The sequence below is a fragment of the Dermacentor andersoni genome, chromosome 3 (genome assembly GCF_023375885.2).
Source record: "Dermacentor andersoni chromosome 3, qqDerAnde1_hic_scaffold, whole genome shotgun sequence".
Taxonomy (NCBI): domain Eukaryota; kingdom Metazoa; phylum Arthropoda; class Arachnida; order Ixodida; family Ixodidae; genus Dermacentor; species Dermacentor andersoni.
Window position 1 is genome coordinate 144,426,891 of NC_092816.1, and position 16,881 is coordinate 144,443,771.

Genomic DNA, 16,881 nt, shown 5'->3' on the forward strand with positions numbered 1-16,881 from the left:
GCTCGTCTACAGCCTGATTCCGTAATGCCTGCATGACTGCTGAGGTTTCGACTGAATCAAACGCTTTCTCGTAATCAATGAAAGCTATATATAAGGGTTGGCTATATTCCGCTCATTTCTCTATCACCTGATTGATATGATCTATTGTTGAGTAGCCTTCACGAAATCCTGCCTGGTCCTTTGGTTGACACAAGTCTAAAGTGCTCCTGAATATATTTGCGATTACCTTAGCAAATACTTTCAAGGCAACGGACAGTGAGCTATTCGGTCTATAAATTTTTAAGTTTTTGGCGTCCCCTTTCGTGTGGATTAAGATTATGTTGGCGTTCTTCCAAGATTCCGGTACGCTCGATGTCATGAGGCATTGCTTATACAGGGTGGCCACTTTTTCTAGAACAATATGCCCGCCATCCTTCAACAAATCTGCTTTTACCTGATCCCCTCCAGCTACCTTCCCCCTTTGCATAGCTCTCAAGGCTTTCTTTACTTCTTCCGGTGTTACTTGTGAGATGTCAGATTCCTCTGCACTATTCACTCTTCCATTAGCGTCGTGGGTGCCACTGGTACGGTATAAATCTCTATAGAACTCCTCGGCCACTTGAACTATTTCATCCATGTTATTATTGATATTGCCGGCTTTGTCTCCTAACGCATACATCTGTTTCTTGCCTATTCCTGGTTTCTTCTTCACTGTTTTCAGGCTTCCTGCTTTCCTGGGAGCATGTTCGATTCCATCCATATTATGCTTCTTTGTGTCAGCTGTCTTACGCTTCTTGATTAACTTGGAAGGTTCTGCCATTTCTTTTCTAGCTGTAGGGTTAGAGGCTTTCATACATTCGCGTTTCTTAATCATATCTTCCGTCTCCTGCGACAGCTCACTGGTATCGTGTCTACGAAGTTACCACTGACTTCTATTGCACACTCCTTAATGATGCCCATAAGATTGCCGTTCATTGCTTCAACACTAAGGTCCTCTTCCTAAATTAAAGCCCAATACCTGTTCTGTAGCTTGATCCTGAACTCGTCTATTTTCCCTCTTAGCGCTAACTCATTGATCGGCTTCTTATGTACCAGTTTATTTCGTTCTCTCCTCAAGTCTATGCTAATTCGAGTTCTTAGCATCCTATGGTCACTGCAGCGCACCTTACCGAGCATATCCACATGTTGTATGACGCCAGGTTTAGCGCAAAGTATGAAGTCTATTTCATTTCTAGTATCGCCATTCGGGCTCCTCCACGTCCACTTTCGGCTATCCCGCTTGTGGAAGAAGGTATTCATTATCTGCATATTCCGTTCTGCAAACTCTACTAATCACTCTCCGCTGCTATTCCAATACCTTATGCCATATTCCCCCACTGACTTGTTCCAACCAGCTGCTTGCTTACCCTGGCATTGCATTCCCCCATGAGTATAGTGTATCTTGTTTTGACTTTACCCATCGCCGATTCCCCGTCTTCATAGAAACTTTCGACTTCCTGGTCATCATGACTGCATGCAGGGGCGTAGACCTTCAATTTGTACCTCTTATGAAGTTTCACAACAAGACCTGCCATACTCTCGTTCATGCTATAGAACTCCTGTATGTTACCAGCGAAATCCTTAATGATCAGGAATCCGACTCCTAGTTCTCGTCTCTCCACTAAGCCCCAGTAGCACAGCACGTGCCCACGTTTTAGAACTGTATATACCTCCTTTGCCCTCCTAACCTCACTGAGACCTATTGCATCCCATTTACTACCCGCTAATTTCTCCAATAGCACTGCTCGACTCGCATTACTAGACAAGGCTCTAGGGTTAAACGTTTGCCAGATTCAGATTCCAATGGCGGCCTGTAAGCTTACGGTGCAAGGATGTTCCACTTCGTGTTGAACTTACTGCTCCCATAAAATAAGTTATTGATTTCTTTTGTCTTTTTTAAAGCTTCTTGAAAAAATCCTTACCTTCTAAGATGCGTTAGCTTAAGAGTTAGTTTATTTCGGCAAAAAGCCAATGTATCTTTCCTGCAGAATTACGGTGTATCCGTAGGTCCATGGAATAGGAACACAGACGCTTTTAATCTAACATTCTGGGAGGGTTGGGGGGGAGGTTACAGTCAAATGCTGCAGACACAAAAAAGGGGGTAGTCGTAGAGCTTTCCACTGTCGGGTCCAGTGAGCATGGTTCACCACGGACGCTGCAGTGAGCTCCTCCTCGTCAAGCGCCGGCACCGAAAAAAAAACGCAGTCCGCACAATTTGTTCAGGCTTCACTGGCTGCCACGAGCTTTCTTTCTTGCTTCACTTTTTTGCAACCTAATCGCTATTTTCCCCTGCTATTGCTCCCGTTTTCACACAGGATTTGGAGCGTCCACCTTGCTTCAGCGGTCTAAGAGTGAGCCAGCCGGTCGTATCATCATGCGCACACTGGGGAACGAGTAATGGTAAAGGCGTGTGGGGTATCCCCGAATGCTCCACTCAATGCCGTCGGCGTAGCTGTCATGCGGTCCGTTCAGATTAAGGCCATTCAGGTTGGCGAGGTGGCACGTGTTGTACCACCAGCCACCGCGGTACTGGACAGCGCATTTGTCAGACAGCGCCCCGTCGTTGTCTCTATCGAAGGTGGAGAAATTCTGATCGTTGCCGTCGGCCAGTGCGTCCCAGCCTGAAACATGGAAGCAGTGTACTGTCAGATGAAGTAAGATAAAACTTCTACCGCTTAGTGTTCAATACATCTCATTATTCATTTTACCGCCTCAGTAGTCGTGCAACCAGTTCGGCCAACGATGGCCGCCGCCGTGCCGGGTAGTCTTTTAAAGGGAAGATTTTACGGGAATCCTCGCAAAAATTCCTCACTGTGATTGCTGCGGTACTCTAGCCAAATTTCTTTCCACACAAAGAATAAAATAATTGGGTGTTCGATGCTGCTACGAACAGCCCGATTCTGTAACCATGAAGCCATAATATTTTTTTTTACTGTTCGCTTGGCGTTGGTACACGAAAGACATCCGCAGAATTAGTCCACCAATACAGGCATACTTAATGCGCATTAACACCAAGGAGCTCTGAGACGACTGACGCGGGCGTTCTTGCGCATAGCACATGCTCCCGGGGCAGTTGTCATTGTCCCACAAACGCAGGAGTAAAGCGGGGACACAATGGTCAACCTTATTCATTGTCATTGTAATTCTCTCTGCAAGCACATATTTTTGCCATAATTCTGCCTAAAAACATTAAACGTCGCATCGATGTCACTACGTCGGTGTCTCTTACAGTGCATTCGCATGAATTGATCTTTGTATTTTGATAAAGGTAGTGAACGGTGAACTGCATAAAACAGGCTGTCCCAGCTATCATGCACCAGTGTAGTCGCCTGTCCATCCGTAGATGTTCTTGTATTCGTCCTCGTCTTCTTAGCGCTGTTTTTCTTCAAATAAGCAAGGTCAAATTTCCTGGGATGATTTCACGGTTCATTTCCCACTGCTGTTTTTCTTCATGAACGCGAAAGAAGTTCACCGACAATTACCATACTCCCTAATGCGAAAGTTGAGCATAGCTATGAATGTGCTTCGATTTGGCGATATATTGGGTTGGACCGGGAAATCTGTCTCATGCGGCACGTTGCATACGGACCGAAATGTGGCGTGACTGCCTCGCCAATTGGGCGATTACAAGGGGTAGCATGTGGGTGACGTCTGGGCGCGATTCTCAGCAGTCACCGCAGAGAGACCACTTCTCATGCAGCGCTTTGTTTCCATATACGATATCAGCGGACGCGCTTGCCGCACGCCTTGTCGATGGCGTCTTCGGTGAACAGACGAGGCGCGCTACTCCGGTGCCATCTTGTAGCGACTGTTGCCGCACAAGAAGTTTGAAGCGCAGCTACGCTTTTCTTCTTATGCTTTCGCAGTGCCTTTCTCCTCTGCTTCCCTCGTCGAGCTCTTTTGACTATCGTCGTCTTTCATTCCCCGCTGCCCTTTACATTTCCTCTTCCATGCTCCGCTATGCTTCTTTGCTCGGTTATGCCGAGGGACGCCGACGCTCAACTCAGGAACGGGCGTATAAGAGCTGCGCTCTAAAATTGTTAGACCTTCAAGCAAAGCAGATCAGTGGAATAGTTTCCACGGAATGTCGCACATTTACAGAGAAGTATGCCTAGTCATTTTGATCATAGAGAGTATCACGAAATCTGTCCCGGGAATGCCAAGTGGCTCAAGAAACTCAGAGTTAAAGACGCTGAGGGTGCTTTCTTAAAGTTACAACCTCGAATCATGAACGACAAGGCATACAAAGGAGCTGCATTGCAAAGCCGCCTTTGCCATTTGCATAAATTCACCTACTGATATTGTGACATAACGATCGACGCCTTTTACGACGCGCATTGAAACTCAGCTGCAGTTAATTCCTGTGCAATCTTGCGCAATTCTTTTACAACCTTTACACACAAACCAAAGAACACAATATCGCTTTCTTAGCGCTCCATCGCGTGATAACACTGTAAGAGTGTAATTTACGCAAAAAAACATAATAAACAATGCATAGTGATCAGTGAGCTCAGAATTTAATTTAAAGGCCTACATGTCCCCCTGCATATTAGACAAATCAAACACCTGCCTACGTCCAGTATTTGGCTCTTCTCCAATTATTCGGTTTCCAGGCTTGTCAGTTTCTGCTCGAGTAAAAGAGAAGATCACTGTGTTCTCGCTAAGCAGCCGCTACAATAATACTTTTTGTTTAAGGTAAATACGTGCTTCGCCGATAGGCAATGCAGTCATCTCACCCAACATATCAATAATATATTGATATATTAGAATAGGATCTCACGAATTCACTCGAGAAGCTATCTCTGTTCCTGTTTCTTCATTTTAATCGCTGAATAATACGCAATGATATGCAGGATGCCATATTTTTTTTATCAGTGGCTAATACTGTACCTCCACATGAATTGAAATCGATTAAATATGATTATTATAGGCGCAGGGGCACCATCTCATGGCGAAAGATGATACGGTTCTGCCGATGCTATATGTAACGGGATGGAGGCCGCGAGGAGATGTCGTGCCCCACGTTCTAAAGTTCATCTGAATATGCATTGCTTCTAAAGAAATAATGGGCACATCAGAATGGACGTTGTACCAATAGCTATCTGCAGGCAGCATTTTGTGCAGTGGAAAAGACGAAGACAGTGTCCGACATGCGTTCAAGAACCCCAGATAACCAAAATTAATTCGGAGTCCCCCACTACGACATGCCGCATAATCAGATGGTGCTTTTGGCACGCAAATCCCCCTCCCCCTGCCCCCATAAAGTGACGGTCCAGTGTCAGAATTTGATTAGCCGATAAAAACGAATAATCAAGACAAACTTTAAATTTATAATTTTTAATGATTCGCAAGCGGGTCCCCTATAATACGAGGTACACTAAGTTCCTTCTATAAAAGCTTTGAAGGCTTCTTCAAATGGCACGAAACACTATTGCGGTCCATAAAATGGACGTACACAGCAACTCTGTAAGGGACCTTAATGAGAAAAGCTATCACATCGAAAAAAAAGGCATTCGTCCTGAATTCCCGCCGTAAAAGCACACAAATATCACCTTCCGGTCCCAACAGCTTTCCGAGTCGCAACTTGAAGAGGTTCCCTTCGTTCTCAACACGAAAGCTCTCGTAGTCCACGAACACGCTGTCTCCAGTCCTGTTGCTCAGCACGACGCGCAGAGTAATCGCCTCGTCGTCTGACGTCAGCGCGTGCAGCGCCTTGTTCCCTGCAGGGAGAGGATGGACTCGAGTAAGGATATGTGTACAAATATTTTGGTGATATTTCGTCATTACTTGCCTAAGAGAAATAGCTTCAGCTTAGTGAAATGTGTGGCGGGAAAATTTTTTTTAACTTTGTCTTGTTCCTTTAAAGGGCATCTATTGCTTAAAGCCATCATAATCAAACACTTTGCAGTGCGAAAACGGGAGAAACCTTGCTACTTATAACGAAAAGAACGCCAAAGGTACACCATTAACAAAGAAACGTGCAAACGATTTACAGAAAAATTAGGACCCCATATGCAGACTTTCGGAACAGGCGTGTGTTTCAATGTAGAAACGGCGCCATTATGCATGCTGTTCCCTTGAATATTGAGGCCTGTTTTGTTTAGGTTATTGTGTCTGCCTGCGCTGCCTGTTTCTATTATACATGGAGTCCCTCTCCTAATCTTACCCTATAGGAAGCAATTAAATCGGACAGTTACATTTTTTCAAACGGTAATTGCTAGCCGCCGAGCACGTGGAGGGTACGGGAGAGAGTAGAGCGTCGGTGGCGGGAGCCGGTCGCTACTAGGGTGTCACCAAAAGCTACCGCGAACCAAACAATGCCTTGACAGTTACAATAACTATGGAGGGCTTATGACCCTCGAGCCAACTCTTGGTTAGGCCCCGAAAGAAGGGAGAGGTGCTGTCTAGGGATATTGGCTTGCCGATCCTCGCTACTTAAAATCATTGCCCCATTAATTTTCTTATTCTTTCCTTCCTCGAAGATATTCGTGTTTGACCCAGTGCAGCACCAAACCCGATTCAGCCGTCTGCTCCAGAGTAGGGATGTCGCAGTGAAATAACGTGAACGTCCTGAATTAGCCTGTCGCAAAAAAGAATTTGAAGTACGCTTAAGATTCGCTTTTAAGAGTGCAATGCAAAAGCATTCAAAGATCACTGACTGCTTCTCGGGGTTCCCTGCAACTGGAGCGTATGTAACCGCGATGTTTACCGGGAAACGCTGGCCGCGAACGCTATGCACGAAGGCGGGCTTTGTGGTAGAAACGCGGCCTCTTGCGTGGGCCGCGATGCGACGGAGCCGAGTGAAGGCTGGAGGTACTGCACGGAACTGAGCGCGCCGCACCGTGGCCCCCAAGACACACAACCGCGCGCCAGCGCGCGCAAAAGGCTGATGCCGCGGCCAGTGTGGAAATTGTAGAAATTCTGGAAAAGGATTTCTTTGAGTATTCGCGTAGCAGAATTATGCTTTCTCGTATAGTGGAATTACAATCCGATAGCTGTCATGACTGTAGGTTGTGTGCAAGTCCTAGTTTGCGATTCTTTTCACGTATTTTATCTTGAGAAATTTAATTTGTTCAACAAATTCCTTGCGTCACATGGAGGGCCTGGTTACGGGTGGTTCGGCAATCTTGTGCAAACGACGTCCGATGCCGACAACGGAATTTCTGCAACATGGGTTTCTTAACGCTTGCGTATTGAGATTTCTGTAGCTGCTAAGTAGCTCTGAATGCCAAAAATTTTGTCCGGGCGCAGTGAGAGCTACACTGAGAGTGAAGCAGTTTTCTGCTGAGGCATGCCTTTCTACCGTATTCCCTTACGCGTCATCCTGACCGGTTCTTGAGAATGCTAAAGGGTGGCAGCAGGAGCGTTAGATTACAGGGTGCGGAAAACATACTAAAATCTCAAAAATCTTTACAAAATAAACGTGCCTTCAACACTTCTTTTAAACTTACCTTGATAGACTCTCTTTGCTTTCTAGTCTTATATTTATGTTGGCTAGTGGGTTAGTTTTTATCTACGAGTGCATCATACCCACTATCAGAGATTGGCCAAGAGTCGGGCGTTAGGAACACATAGTTGAGCCTAAATTAAAACGGCAAGGATACATTTTTAACAGATAAAAAATAGGAATGAAGCCATGTATGGCCTCATTGACTTTCTTGCCTTTTTCATTTTTGGCGCTATTCAGCCTTAGCCTCATCGTATGCCTGAATCTTCATATAACTATTTCGTAGAAACGTCAAGCGCACTATAATTCGTCACCATATTTGCGGAACTTGCGTAAAGCCATATTACCGATCCAATATTCCTCGCTTGCATTTCCAAATCCATTCGCGTACTCTGTCCAGTTTCGGTAGAAGTGATACACACTGTTGCCAAACTGGCCTCTCCTCTGAATCACCTGCAAATAAAAAGAAGGAATAAAGAACAACTATACATAGGGAGCCCTGCGCGTTGATGCCATTTTCTTGCTTAATTAACAAGGTCTATTACTGCCATAGACACCTGTAAGGTACTTCATGCGCTTACCGGAAGCTGTCTACCTGTCTATGTTTCTAACTGCCACTAAGCAGGGACACTGGGTAGCCCACAGTAGATTGGGCAGCCGATCGTGCTGCTGTGCTGTGAAAACCGGATTCGAAACTGAGTACCTAAGAATCACTCTGCAACGAACCTACTTTGACGTCTACATTGACCACTGGGGATAAGGCACTGGTCATGTAGCATTGGGTATGTACCGCTTTTCAATGAACCTCTTCGACGATGCAATGGAGCGGTTGGCTTCCCCACTCGGTCTGTGGAGCTCTTCTATGAACCTTTCTGACCCCAAAGCTGGCCACTGCCCATGTGCCAGTAAGTACGGCCCCTTTTCAATGTACTTCCGTGAGGCTAACTAGCGTAACTAAGTATGTGCCACTGAGTATACACCGTTCTACAGTAATAAAAAAAATGATTGTTTAAAATTCTCCGACGCTATGAAAGGGATCCTGATTAATTGGTGTCGTCGATATGGTGTGTGTCAGTCTTGTGCCAAAAGAGTGGATAGGGGCTAAAGCACATACCACGACGTACTCACCCTTGTGCGTCCTCATTTCTTCCTCCTTCAAACTCGTCAAACTCGGAGCACTCTTGCGCTCCGAGTTTGACACTTGCAAAAGCGGCAGCTGATGAGAATGACCCGTATAGGCTGCAGTGTTATCGCTAAGGGCTTTGTAGCACAACTTTTCAATATGTATCCTTCATTCCACCCATGCGATATCATTTATTGCATGATGACGCCTCATGATACCTAAGACTATGTGAAGTAACGAAAGTTTTACACATAAAGAGAGAAAAAAAGGGGAAGGAAAGACGCAAAAGTAAACCAGATGAACTTTTCTTTTTTGTTTAGTTTGCTGCCCTGTGTTCTCAAAGGGTATGAAAGCAAGGAAGAAGTATAAAGAAAAGAGAGAAAGAATATCTTACGTGCTCAGCCTGAGCAGTTTGGTGCCGTTGCTCGTGAGGACGATGCCCTGGTGTAAATAAACATAAGTGAGGCGAACACATGCGCGGCTAGTAGAATAACTGCAAACATTTTCGTATATTTGTTACATTTTATGCTACGGCTACCTTCTACATAAACAAAATGTGAACCATACCCGCCCTTACTATAACAATGCTGGCTCAGCTCATCGGTCATTATTCTTACCGTCCAGCCTCCGCCATCCGTCTCCATATCACAGTAGACTCGCTGACCTAGCGGTCCAGCAGCCTTGTGGAACACGCTGTAGACTCCGCTGGAGCGCTGACCAGCGTGTAAGAGATCGGTGCAGTGGCGAGGCTGAATTGCGGCTATAAGACAAGAAAAAGAAGTGCATCAGCCGTATTTCCGACGACCACCTCATATATGTCGCGGAAAGCTACATATCTTTTCAGACAATAATTACGCGTCACCAAGCGATTTTATTCTGAGATGGGATGCTTCTTTTTCCGTCCTGAACGTTTCAGCTTATTCACCACATTTACGACTGGTGCAATTATTGAACCACAAATTACAGCACTGTTTCTAGAGCCTAATCACAATTATCCCGCGCAATCACCTCTGTCATATTGCTCACGGGGCTACACGAGCGGGCATATTGGCCTTTTCTTGCGGTAAGATGGCAGCCTACGAGCGTTGATGTATCTACGGGAGAAAGTGCCTCTCCGTATTTCACGCTACCAAATGAGAACAACGTACATTTTATGTCCCCGAGTAACTGTGCCAGTTCCCGCACACGATCCTTGGCCTGTTCAATGGAGGGTCTTCCGACTGCTGCCGACTGCACCGTTGTGACTACAGCGGCGACGGCGGCACAGATGAGAGTTATGTAGCCTGCCATTTCGTGACCAGTGCGCGCCAGGGTCCAAGGCGCTGCCTTAACGTGGGAGAAACTTCTCGCCTGAAAAGGATTCAAATTGCGTGATAAATTCGGTGAACCACTTGAGTGGGGCCAGGTGACTTGTTAATTTCTTTTTTAAAAAAATGGGAGCGAGAAGAATGAGGAGCCAGGAGGGGCTCGATTGCTTATTTATCGCAACCATATACGAAGTATCAATGACTGCAAAGAACGCATAGCGAAAGGTAATTGCCATCTTACATAACAGCATAAAAACAAAACAACAATTAGCTTTTCTTTTATTCCTCTGGCTTCATTGTTTGTTACTTCTCATGGTTAAAAGGAAGTGGTTTCACGAGGGCCGGTAAGTATAAAGCATGAATAAACATTTCTGTGATTAGCAGAATCAAAATGACCTCAAGATGTGGCCTGTAATAATTGGCTTAAATCTTTGTAATTTGCAGTGTTCTCGTGTTATTGGCCTTCGAAATGCATGATCAGTTCGTTAGCAACCGGGTATTCTTTTTGCCGGCATGCTCTAATGGCATGTACGTTATCACACTGACACAGTTTCATGGTTCAAATGGCACAAAGGAAATATCCTTTATTCGAGTGCACGTACCTTCCATCTGAAACCCCTCTATCCACGCGAACTTGCCTAAAGCTGGCTGGGCATGTACCAGCCAGCTACGCACCAGCGACGCGAAATTGATGCTCATTGTATGGATGACCAGCTCAGATTCTTCTTATTCTTCGAAAAAGTTCATCGTAGTACCTGCACTCCGCATCGTCGGCCACATTGCTTGAGCAGAATATTTGGCGAAAAAATGAATAAGTTTAGAACATGTTGCTTGATTTGACAAAACAGTGCGCCCTGCAGCTAAAAATGCACTGACTGAGAGATGTATATGAAATATACCTCATGTAGCCGATAAATGACGCAATTATCTCTCTTCTCAGCAAAAACCAAGAAATTGTCTTGCAAGAAGATCACAAAAGAATTGTTGCGCTACATAAAAAAAATAACACTGGCTTCTTTTGTACTGCCTGTCCTCCTGGCCTGCTTTAAATTGTTTACTGTTGTGAAAAGGACGAGGAGGGCAATCACTAGAAACAAAGAAAAATTATCCTTTTATGGGCATAGAAGAAACTTTAGCGCGCGTGCGATTGTCCATCATACAAAAACGAGACGCATACCCTTCCGACAGCATTAAGAAAAATAGGGAAAGATTGAGGCACCATGGCTTAGTGCGTCTGCAATGTGGAAACCTACACAAACGTTTTGGCGTTTCTTGGGACGCAATAGCCTTTAATGCCACTTGTGATGAATTTAGCGATGAACGCTTCATCTGGCGTCTGTATGTCTCTACTGCGAAATCTCCTTCTTGTTATTGAATCCACTTTCCCCGTTCCGTAGTGCAGTGTGATCAACTGGGCTCAACCTGGTCAGCCTCCCTATTTCTGCCTGATCAATTTCTCTCAATATTTTCTCAATCTCTCTCTTTCTCTTTATGTAGTTGCGATCTATGCGTAGGAAAGACGACAACGTATGGCTGCGAAGGAAAGGGAGTAGAGGACGACGATGTGAATATTGACAGCTTCTGCTCGAAGCTATTGAGCTCGCCTTAGCCACCAAAATAAACGTAACGTGCACTAATTCAAGAGTGCTTGAGGTGCTGGTTAAGCGCTCACAATGACTTCACCACCAGCACTGCATCTACGTCTAAGCCACCGACTTCACATCCTTCCGCCATCTGACCTTACAGAATATGTCGACGTCTCCGACATACGAGCTGAGGAAGGCACTCCGCAGCCAGCGCATATAAGGGTAACGCCTACCATTCCTCTACAATACTATCGAAAGCCGCACCACTTTCTGGAAACAAGTTGTAGAAGATGCTGACGAGGAGCTTACCCCCTACAAACGGTAAGCATATTTAACGGTGGCATTCAGCCGCAAAGCTATCCTTCGTGCTGTTCTGCCTCATCGATACTGCACTCGTCTGGTACGATAACCATGAGGACGCCCTTACAACTGGGTAACGTCTTGGTAAATAGTTGAAGTCATGCTTCAGGGACTCACTCAATAAAAAAATAATGCATGCCAAACTGACGCTCTCGCAACAGGCCTAGCTACCAGATGAGACATGTGCTACATCTATTCTGGAAGTATTGGAGCTGTGAAATGTGGGCAATGATCGGATTTCGGAAGAACACAAAAGTAGGACATTTGCAGAACGGCATGCCTGAAGACATGTAAACATTTTCTCATCGAATAAAAACACTTAAGTTCGTTGTTTGACGTCCTTCGGCATTCCATAATCTTCTAAACACTAAGGTTGCCCCGCATCAAGGCAAAGGTCGCAAGTTGGCGAGAGTGTAGGCGATTGCCAGTGTAGACACGCGCTGTTTCAACTTCGACCTACTTTCCACCATCCAACAGATTATCCGTGAGGAACTTACCCGCCGCGAGGAGACGTTCAGCTGCGCACCTGAAAAGCCCGTTGGGCAGACTTCGCACGAGGCAATGACTTCGCCGCTTTCGATCCTCTTTGCAACAAACGGTTAGCGAAGTGGCCGCAGTGTACAGTGCAGCTCCGCAGGGAAGAATGAGGGTATTCTTTCCGTCATGGAATTATGGCCAGCGCGAAAGCCGCGTGCGTTCCTTTCGACGCCCAATATCTTGGCGTGATACCTTCGACGAACCTACTCACTACACTACTCACGATGATACTGCTGGCTCTATGCAGGAGCAATCCACGCTTCGGCCTCTCCCCGCTGTGCTACCCCTAATTTTCCAAAGGTTATATATCACGGTTTCGCAATCGCCATGCAACCACCTCGCGGTATGGCCCACCACGGCTCGACCCTATCAAATGCTCTACGGCATCATGTGGTCCCGCACGCTTTCTGTCCAGCTGACATTAATAGACGATGATCTTCCGGAAGCGCCATCCGCGATCTGACAGGGGTCTTAAACCACCCCCTTATCTTCAACGCAGCGTCGCACACGACTTCTTCGACGCTGGAAGACTTGCAGGCGCGACCGATGGAGGTGAGGTCACTGAATATCTTCGACCAATAGAAAAGCAACCCAAGTTCATGCCTAAATACAAAATGCATGTCATTTTTGATCCTATGTCTGTGAAGGCTCTAGAGGATACTAGAGCAGCAGTTTAAGTTTAAGAGTGTCACATTCAAAACATCTTAAGGCGAAAAGTTGTATTTAGGTGGCCGACAACGACGTTATGCTGAGTGAGAGATGAGCCGTGGTGACTTTTTGGTGTGTCTACTACTGGCTGGTTTTTGGAAGGCGTGCTCCTGCGACGGAGTTTGCTGTTATTCCTCGATCACTCGACGATGGCTTTCTGGACCTGCGCTCCTTTAGGAAATGTGGTGTAACGCTCGATTGCTGCACAGGAAAGTAGTTCATAGGTAACCGAGTCCCTTCGGGACTCGTGGAGAGCGCGTTAGACAACGAAATTCTATTTTCTGCTTGTTTGGACGCTGGTCTTTCTCCATACCCTGCGCTTTGTGTTTCAGTTGCCTTCTGTGCAATGCCTTCTACAGTTTCGATACTTTACTTGAACCAATGGACATTAACTGTTTAAAGAAGAGCCTCTTGGTTGGGTACTGTGTAGGGTAGATCATCCGAGGGCATGCTGGCTTAAGGAGTGTAAACTGTTCCGCGGCTTAAACTAGCCAGCTAAAGACAGCTAGAAGCTCGCCTACTTCATCGGGCACATGTGCTCACCAGCGACTGTACTTAAGGATGCGTCTTAAGAACATGTTGGTATCTGTTGTTACAAAATGACGTTTTTCTTTACAACTTAGAAGACGCTAAACACATGTGAAAACCGAACCATGGTTGGCCTGCTTTCGAAGCGCACCTCAGTATTCCGCTTAGCACAAAAGAACGAAATGCTCTCCACATTGAACACGCCATCAACATGAGATCCCCAAGTCCAATTCGAGAGAAACCAAATAACATCTCATCTTCGGAGAGTAAAATCATCGACGAACAAGTGCGCGAAATGATGCAAAAGAAAGTCTTACAAAATTCACTAAGTCGCTGGGCAGCTCGTCATTCTTGTAAAGAAGAAACGTGGTAGTTGGAGATTTTACATTGACTACCACCGACGGAATGCTTCGACTAAAAAGGACGTTTACCACCTCCCGCGTATTGGTGATGCCATAGACGACCTTGAATCGGCCTCTAACCCTTATTCTGTTGACCTACGTTCCGACAAGTATTGGCAAATTTCAATGCACCTTGAAGACAAAAAAAGAGAGAACGTGTGCAACCAGAGACGGGTTCTCTGAATTTAATGAGCTGCTATATGGAGTGCGTAATGCTCTCGCAACTTTTGAAAGGTCCATAGACGCCTTCCTGCCTGCCTTCAACTTGAACATAATCTGTGTGCTACCTCGACCACATTACCTTTGAACGCACATTCAGCAAGCGCTACTCGTCTGGATATTGTGCAGAACTGCATAAAATCCACATGTATAGTACCAAACTCCAAAAAATGACGTTTAGGTGTTTGCCAAACTCTTCTGTGAAGCTATCTCGTTAACAAGGATGACATCGGCCCCACAAGGTAGCAGCCATTAATGCATTCAGTGCACATTGTTCTGTGATGGCGTCCCATAGTTTCCTGGTCCACCGCTTCATTGCTAACTTTTCTAACGTGGCGTGTCCTCTGACTGCTCCCAGCACACTAGTGGACCCCCAAATGCGACTTTTCTTTCCGCCAGTTGATGTTCCCTCTGAGGTCACCACATGTTTTTTGTCACTTTGCTCATACAGCCCCGACGGAACTTCAGACAGATGCAGTTGCATCGGCATCGATGCCTTATTGGTCATCGTCACACTAACCGCGAACACGTGATCCCCTATTAAAGTCGCTCAGTAAGCAGGCCTTATCAGAATTCCACGGTCTCGGAATGAGGATGTCTCACGGGGAAATTGTAGTTCAGCGGTATCACCCATACCTGTATGGGAGTCCTTGCGAAGTGGTAGCCGACTACTCCACTCTGTGTTGCGTTATCATCCTTTTTAACCCGCGATGCCGCCTTGTGCATTGAGCCCTTCGGCTGAAAGAACACATCTTCACTGTTTCATATAGGCGCGACCAACGACACGCAAACTTATATTGTCTATCGCGTATACCTCTCGGCTCAATGAACCGTGACGCACACAAATTCAATAACCTTGTAGTTTCTGCGTTGTCGAATATGTCGGATATCAATGGTATCAACGCCTAACAGCACAAGGACGCGAGTTTGACGCCACTCCTTACCACGCACTCTGCCCGAGTCAGCCACAGGAAGCCATTTAGTACACGAGGCTGACTTTTGTATAAAAAAAACCATCCCAGCACTAGTGCCCGTTTTCTCCCGGTGGTGCCGTAGCGCCTTCGAACCGCGAGTCTCTGTTCATGCATGACGACCCTACGTCTGGGCATTCAGGTTGTGCGCGGACGCTTTAGCGTACCCAAGAACAGTTTTATTGGGTCGAAAGGCTACAGTTTGCGGAGTTATATGGGGCCATTTGATTAGTAGTGTTCTGGTCACAAAGGTTAAACTACTACACCAGCTGGTCTCTTGCAGCCGGTGCCTCCTGCAAGCACGCCTTTTCATCCATTGAACTCATGCTCCTTTTTCTCAAGTCAGGCAAGGGCAACTACTGAATAACCATTTGTGGGGATTACTGCACGCGATACTGCAATGCTACGGTCAAGCCCTCCGCAACTGCAACCAGCGCGTCACTGTTCCTGAAAATGTGCGATCTTCTGGCAATGGCTACCTCACGTGATTATCAGCCGCTGCGGACGCCGATTCACAGCGGGTGTCTTGAAAGAGACGCTTCATTTTTGTCAGTCCCACTTTTGGTACTCTATGCCACAACCTCCGCAAATGACTGGCCTTACTGAGCACGCCATCTGAACTTTTCATCATGCTATCCATGTGCATTCCACCCTACTAGAATAATTGAGATTATTTCTGCCTTTTCTAACTATTAGCATTCTTAGGGAACAATCCCTCTTCTATTGTACATAGGTTTGTAGGAGCCTATGTATGTATGTATGTATGTATGTATGTATGTATGTATGTATGTATGTATGTATGTATGTATGTATGTATGTATGTATGTATGTATGTATGTATGTATGTACCGTATAAACGCGTGTAAGGGCCGCACTTTTTTTTACAAATTCGAGGGCCTATTTTCGGGGTGCGGCCCATACACGCGACATACGAAAAAAAAATTTTTTTTTTCAAGTAAAAACAGACCAATAAGTGAATGCGCGTTTATTTACAATAATCCTCATCAATCATCACTATTTACAATCAGTCATCATCACTCGCGGAGTCCTCAGACTCCGAGCTGGTGCTGCATTCTTCTGGCTCATCACCCCACAAGTCGTCGTCTTCAGTTCCGTCCAAATCGTTGGAAATCCCGGTCACTTTGAAGCTGCGGGATACAATGTCCGTAGACACCGAATTCCACGCGGTCAAAATCCAGCCCAGCACAGTCGCGAGCGGTGCCCTCTTGAGCCGCCCGGTCGGAGTCTCATCGTGATCGCCGTTTGCAATCCATTCCGAGTATTGCCTCCGGAACTCAACCTTAAAAGGCCGGTTAATGCTCACGTCCAGTGGTTGCAGCACGCCGGTGAGGCCGCCCGGAATAACGGCCATGTCTGTGCGGATACTGCCCAGTTGTTTTTTGACTCTATCCGTCAAATGACCGCGGAAGCTATCCAAGACGAGCAGCGATCGTTTGGCCAACATCGCGCCTGGGCGATTCTGCCAAACGCTCTTGATCCAATCGAGGACGAGCTCATCATCCATCCAGCCCTTTTCTTGGGCTCGAACTACAATTCCCTTGGGGAAAGCCTCATTCGGAATCCTCTTCCTTTTCAAAATCACATACGGGGGCAGCTTCCGCCCGTCTGCAGTGACGCACAGCATAACTGTGCACCGTTGGCGCTCCGCGCCAGTT

General features: G+C 46.2%; 2 protein-coding genes across 3 annotated transcripts in view; both read right to left on the reverse strand.

Annotated features, from left to right (window-relative positions):
* Nucleotides 1–2,035: 2,035 nt before the first annotated feature.
* LOC140212846 (techylectin-5A-like) overlaps nt 2,036–16,881 on the reverse strand; it is a 59,880-nt gene continuing 45,034 nt past the window's right edge. Inside the window, exon 6 of the mRNA XM_072286924.1 lies at nt 2,036–2,290. The gene's annotated coding sequence lies outside the window, so the exon portion shown is untranslated. The remainder of the gene's footprint in view (nt 2,291–16,881) is intronic.
* The window catches only part of LOC126525102 (techylectin-5A-like), a 28,367-nt gene continuing 13,521 nt past the window's right edge, over nt 2,036–16,881 (reverse strand). For both annotated transcript variants that reach the window (XM_072287321.1, XM_050173163.3), the window contains 5 exons: nt 9,737–9,938; nt 9,206–9,348; nt 7,813–7,918; nt 5,571–5,738; nt 2,036–2,639 (listed from right to left, as the gene is read on the reverse strand). In XM_072287321.1, the coding sequence (XP_072143422.1) occupies nt 2,356–2,639; nt 5,571–5,738; nt 7,813–7,918; nt 9,206–9,348; nt 9,737–9,938 (903 nt within the window). In that variant the 3' untranslated portion in view covers nt 2,036–2,355. The remainder of the gene's footprint in view (nt 2,640–5,570; nt 5,739–7,812; nt 7,919–9,205; nt 9,349–9,736; nt 9,939–16,881) is intronic.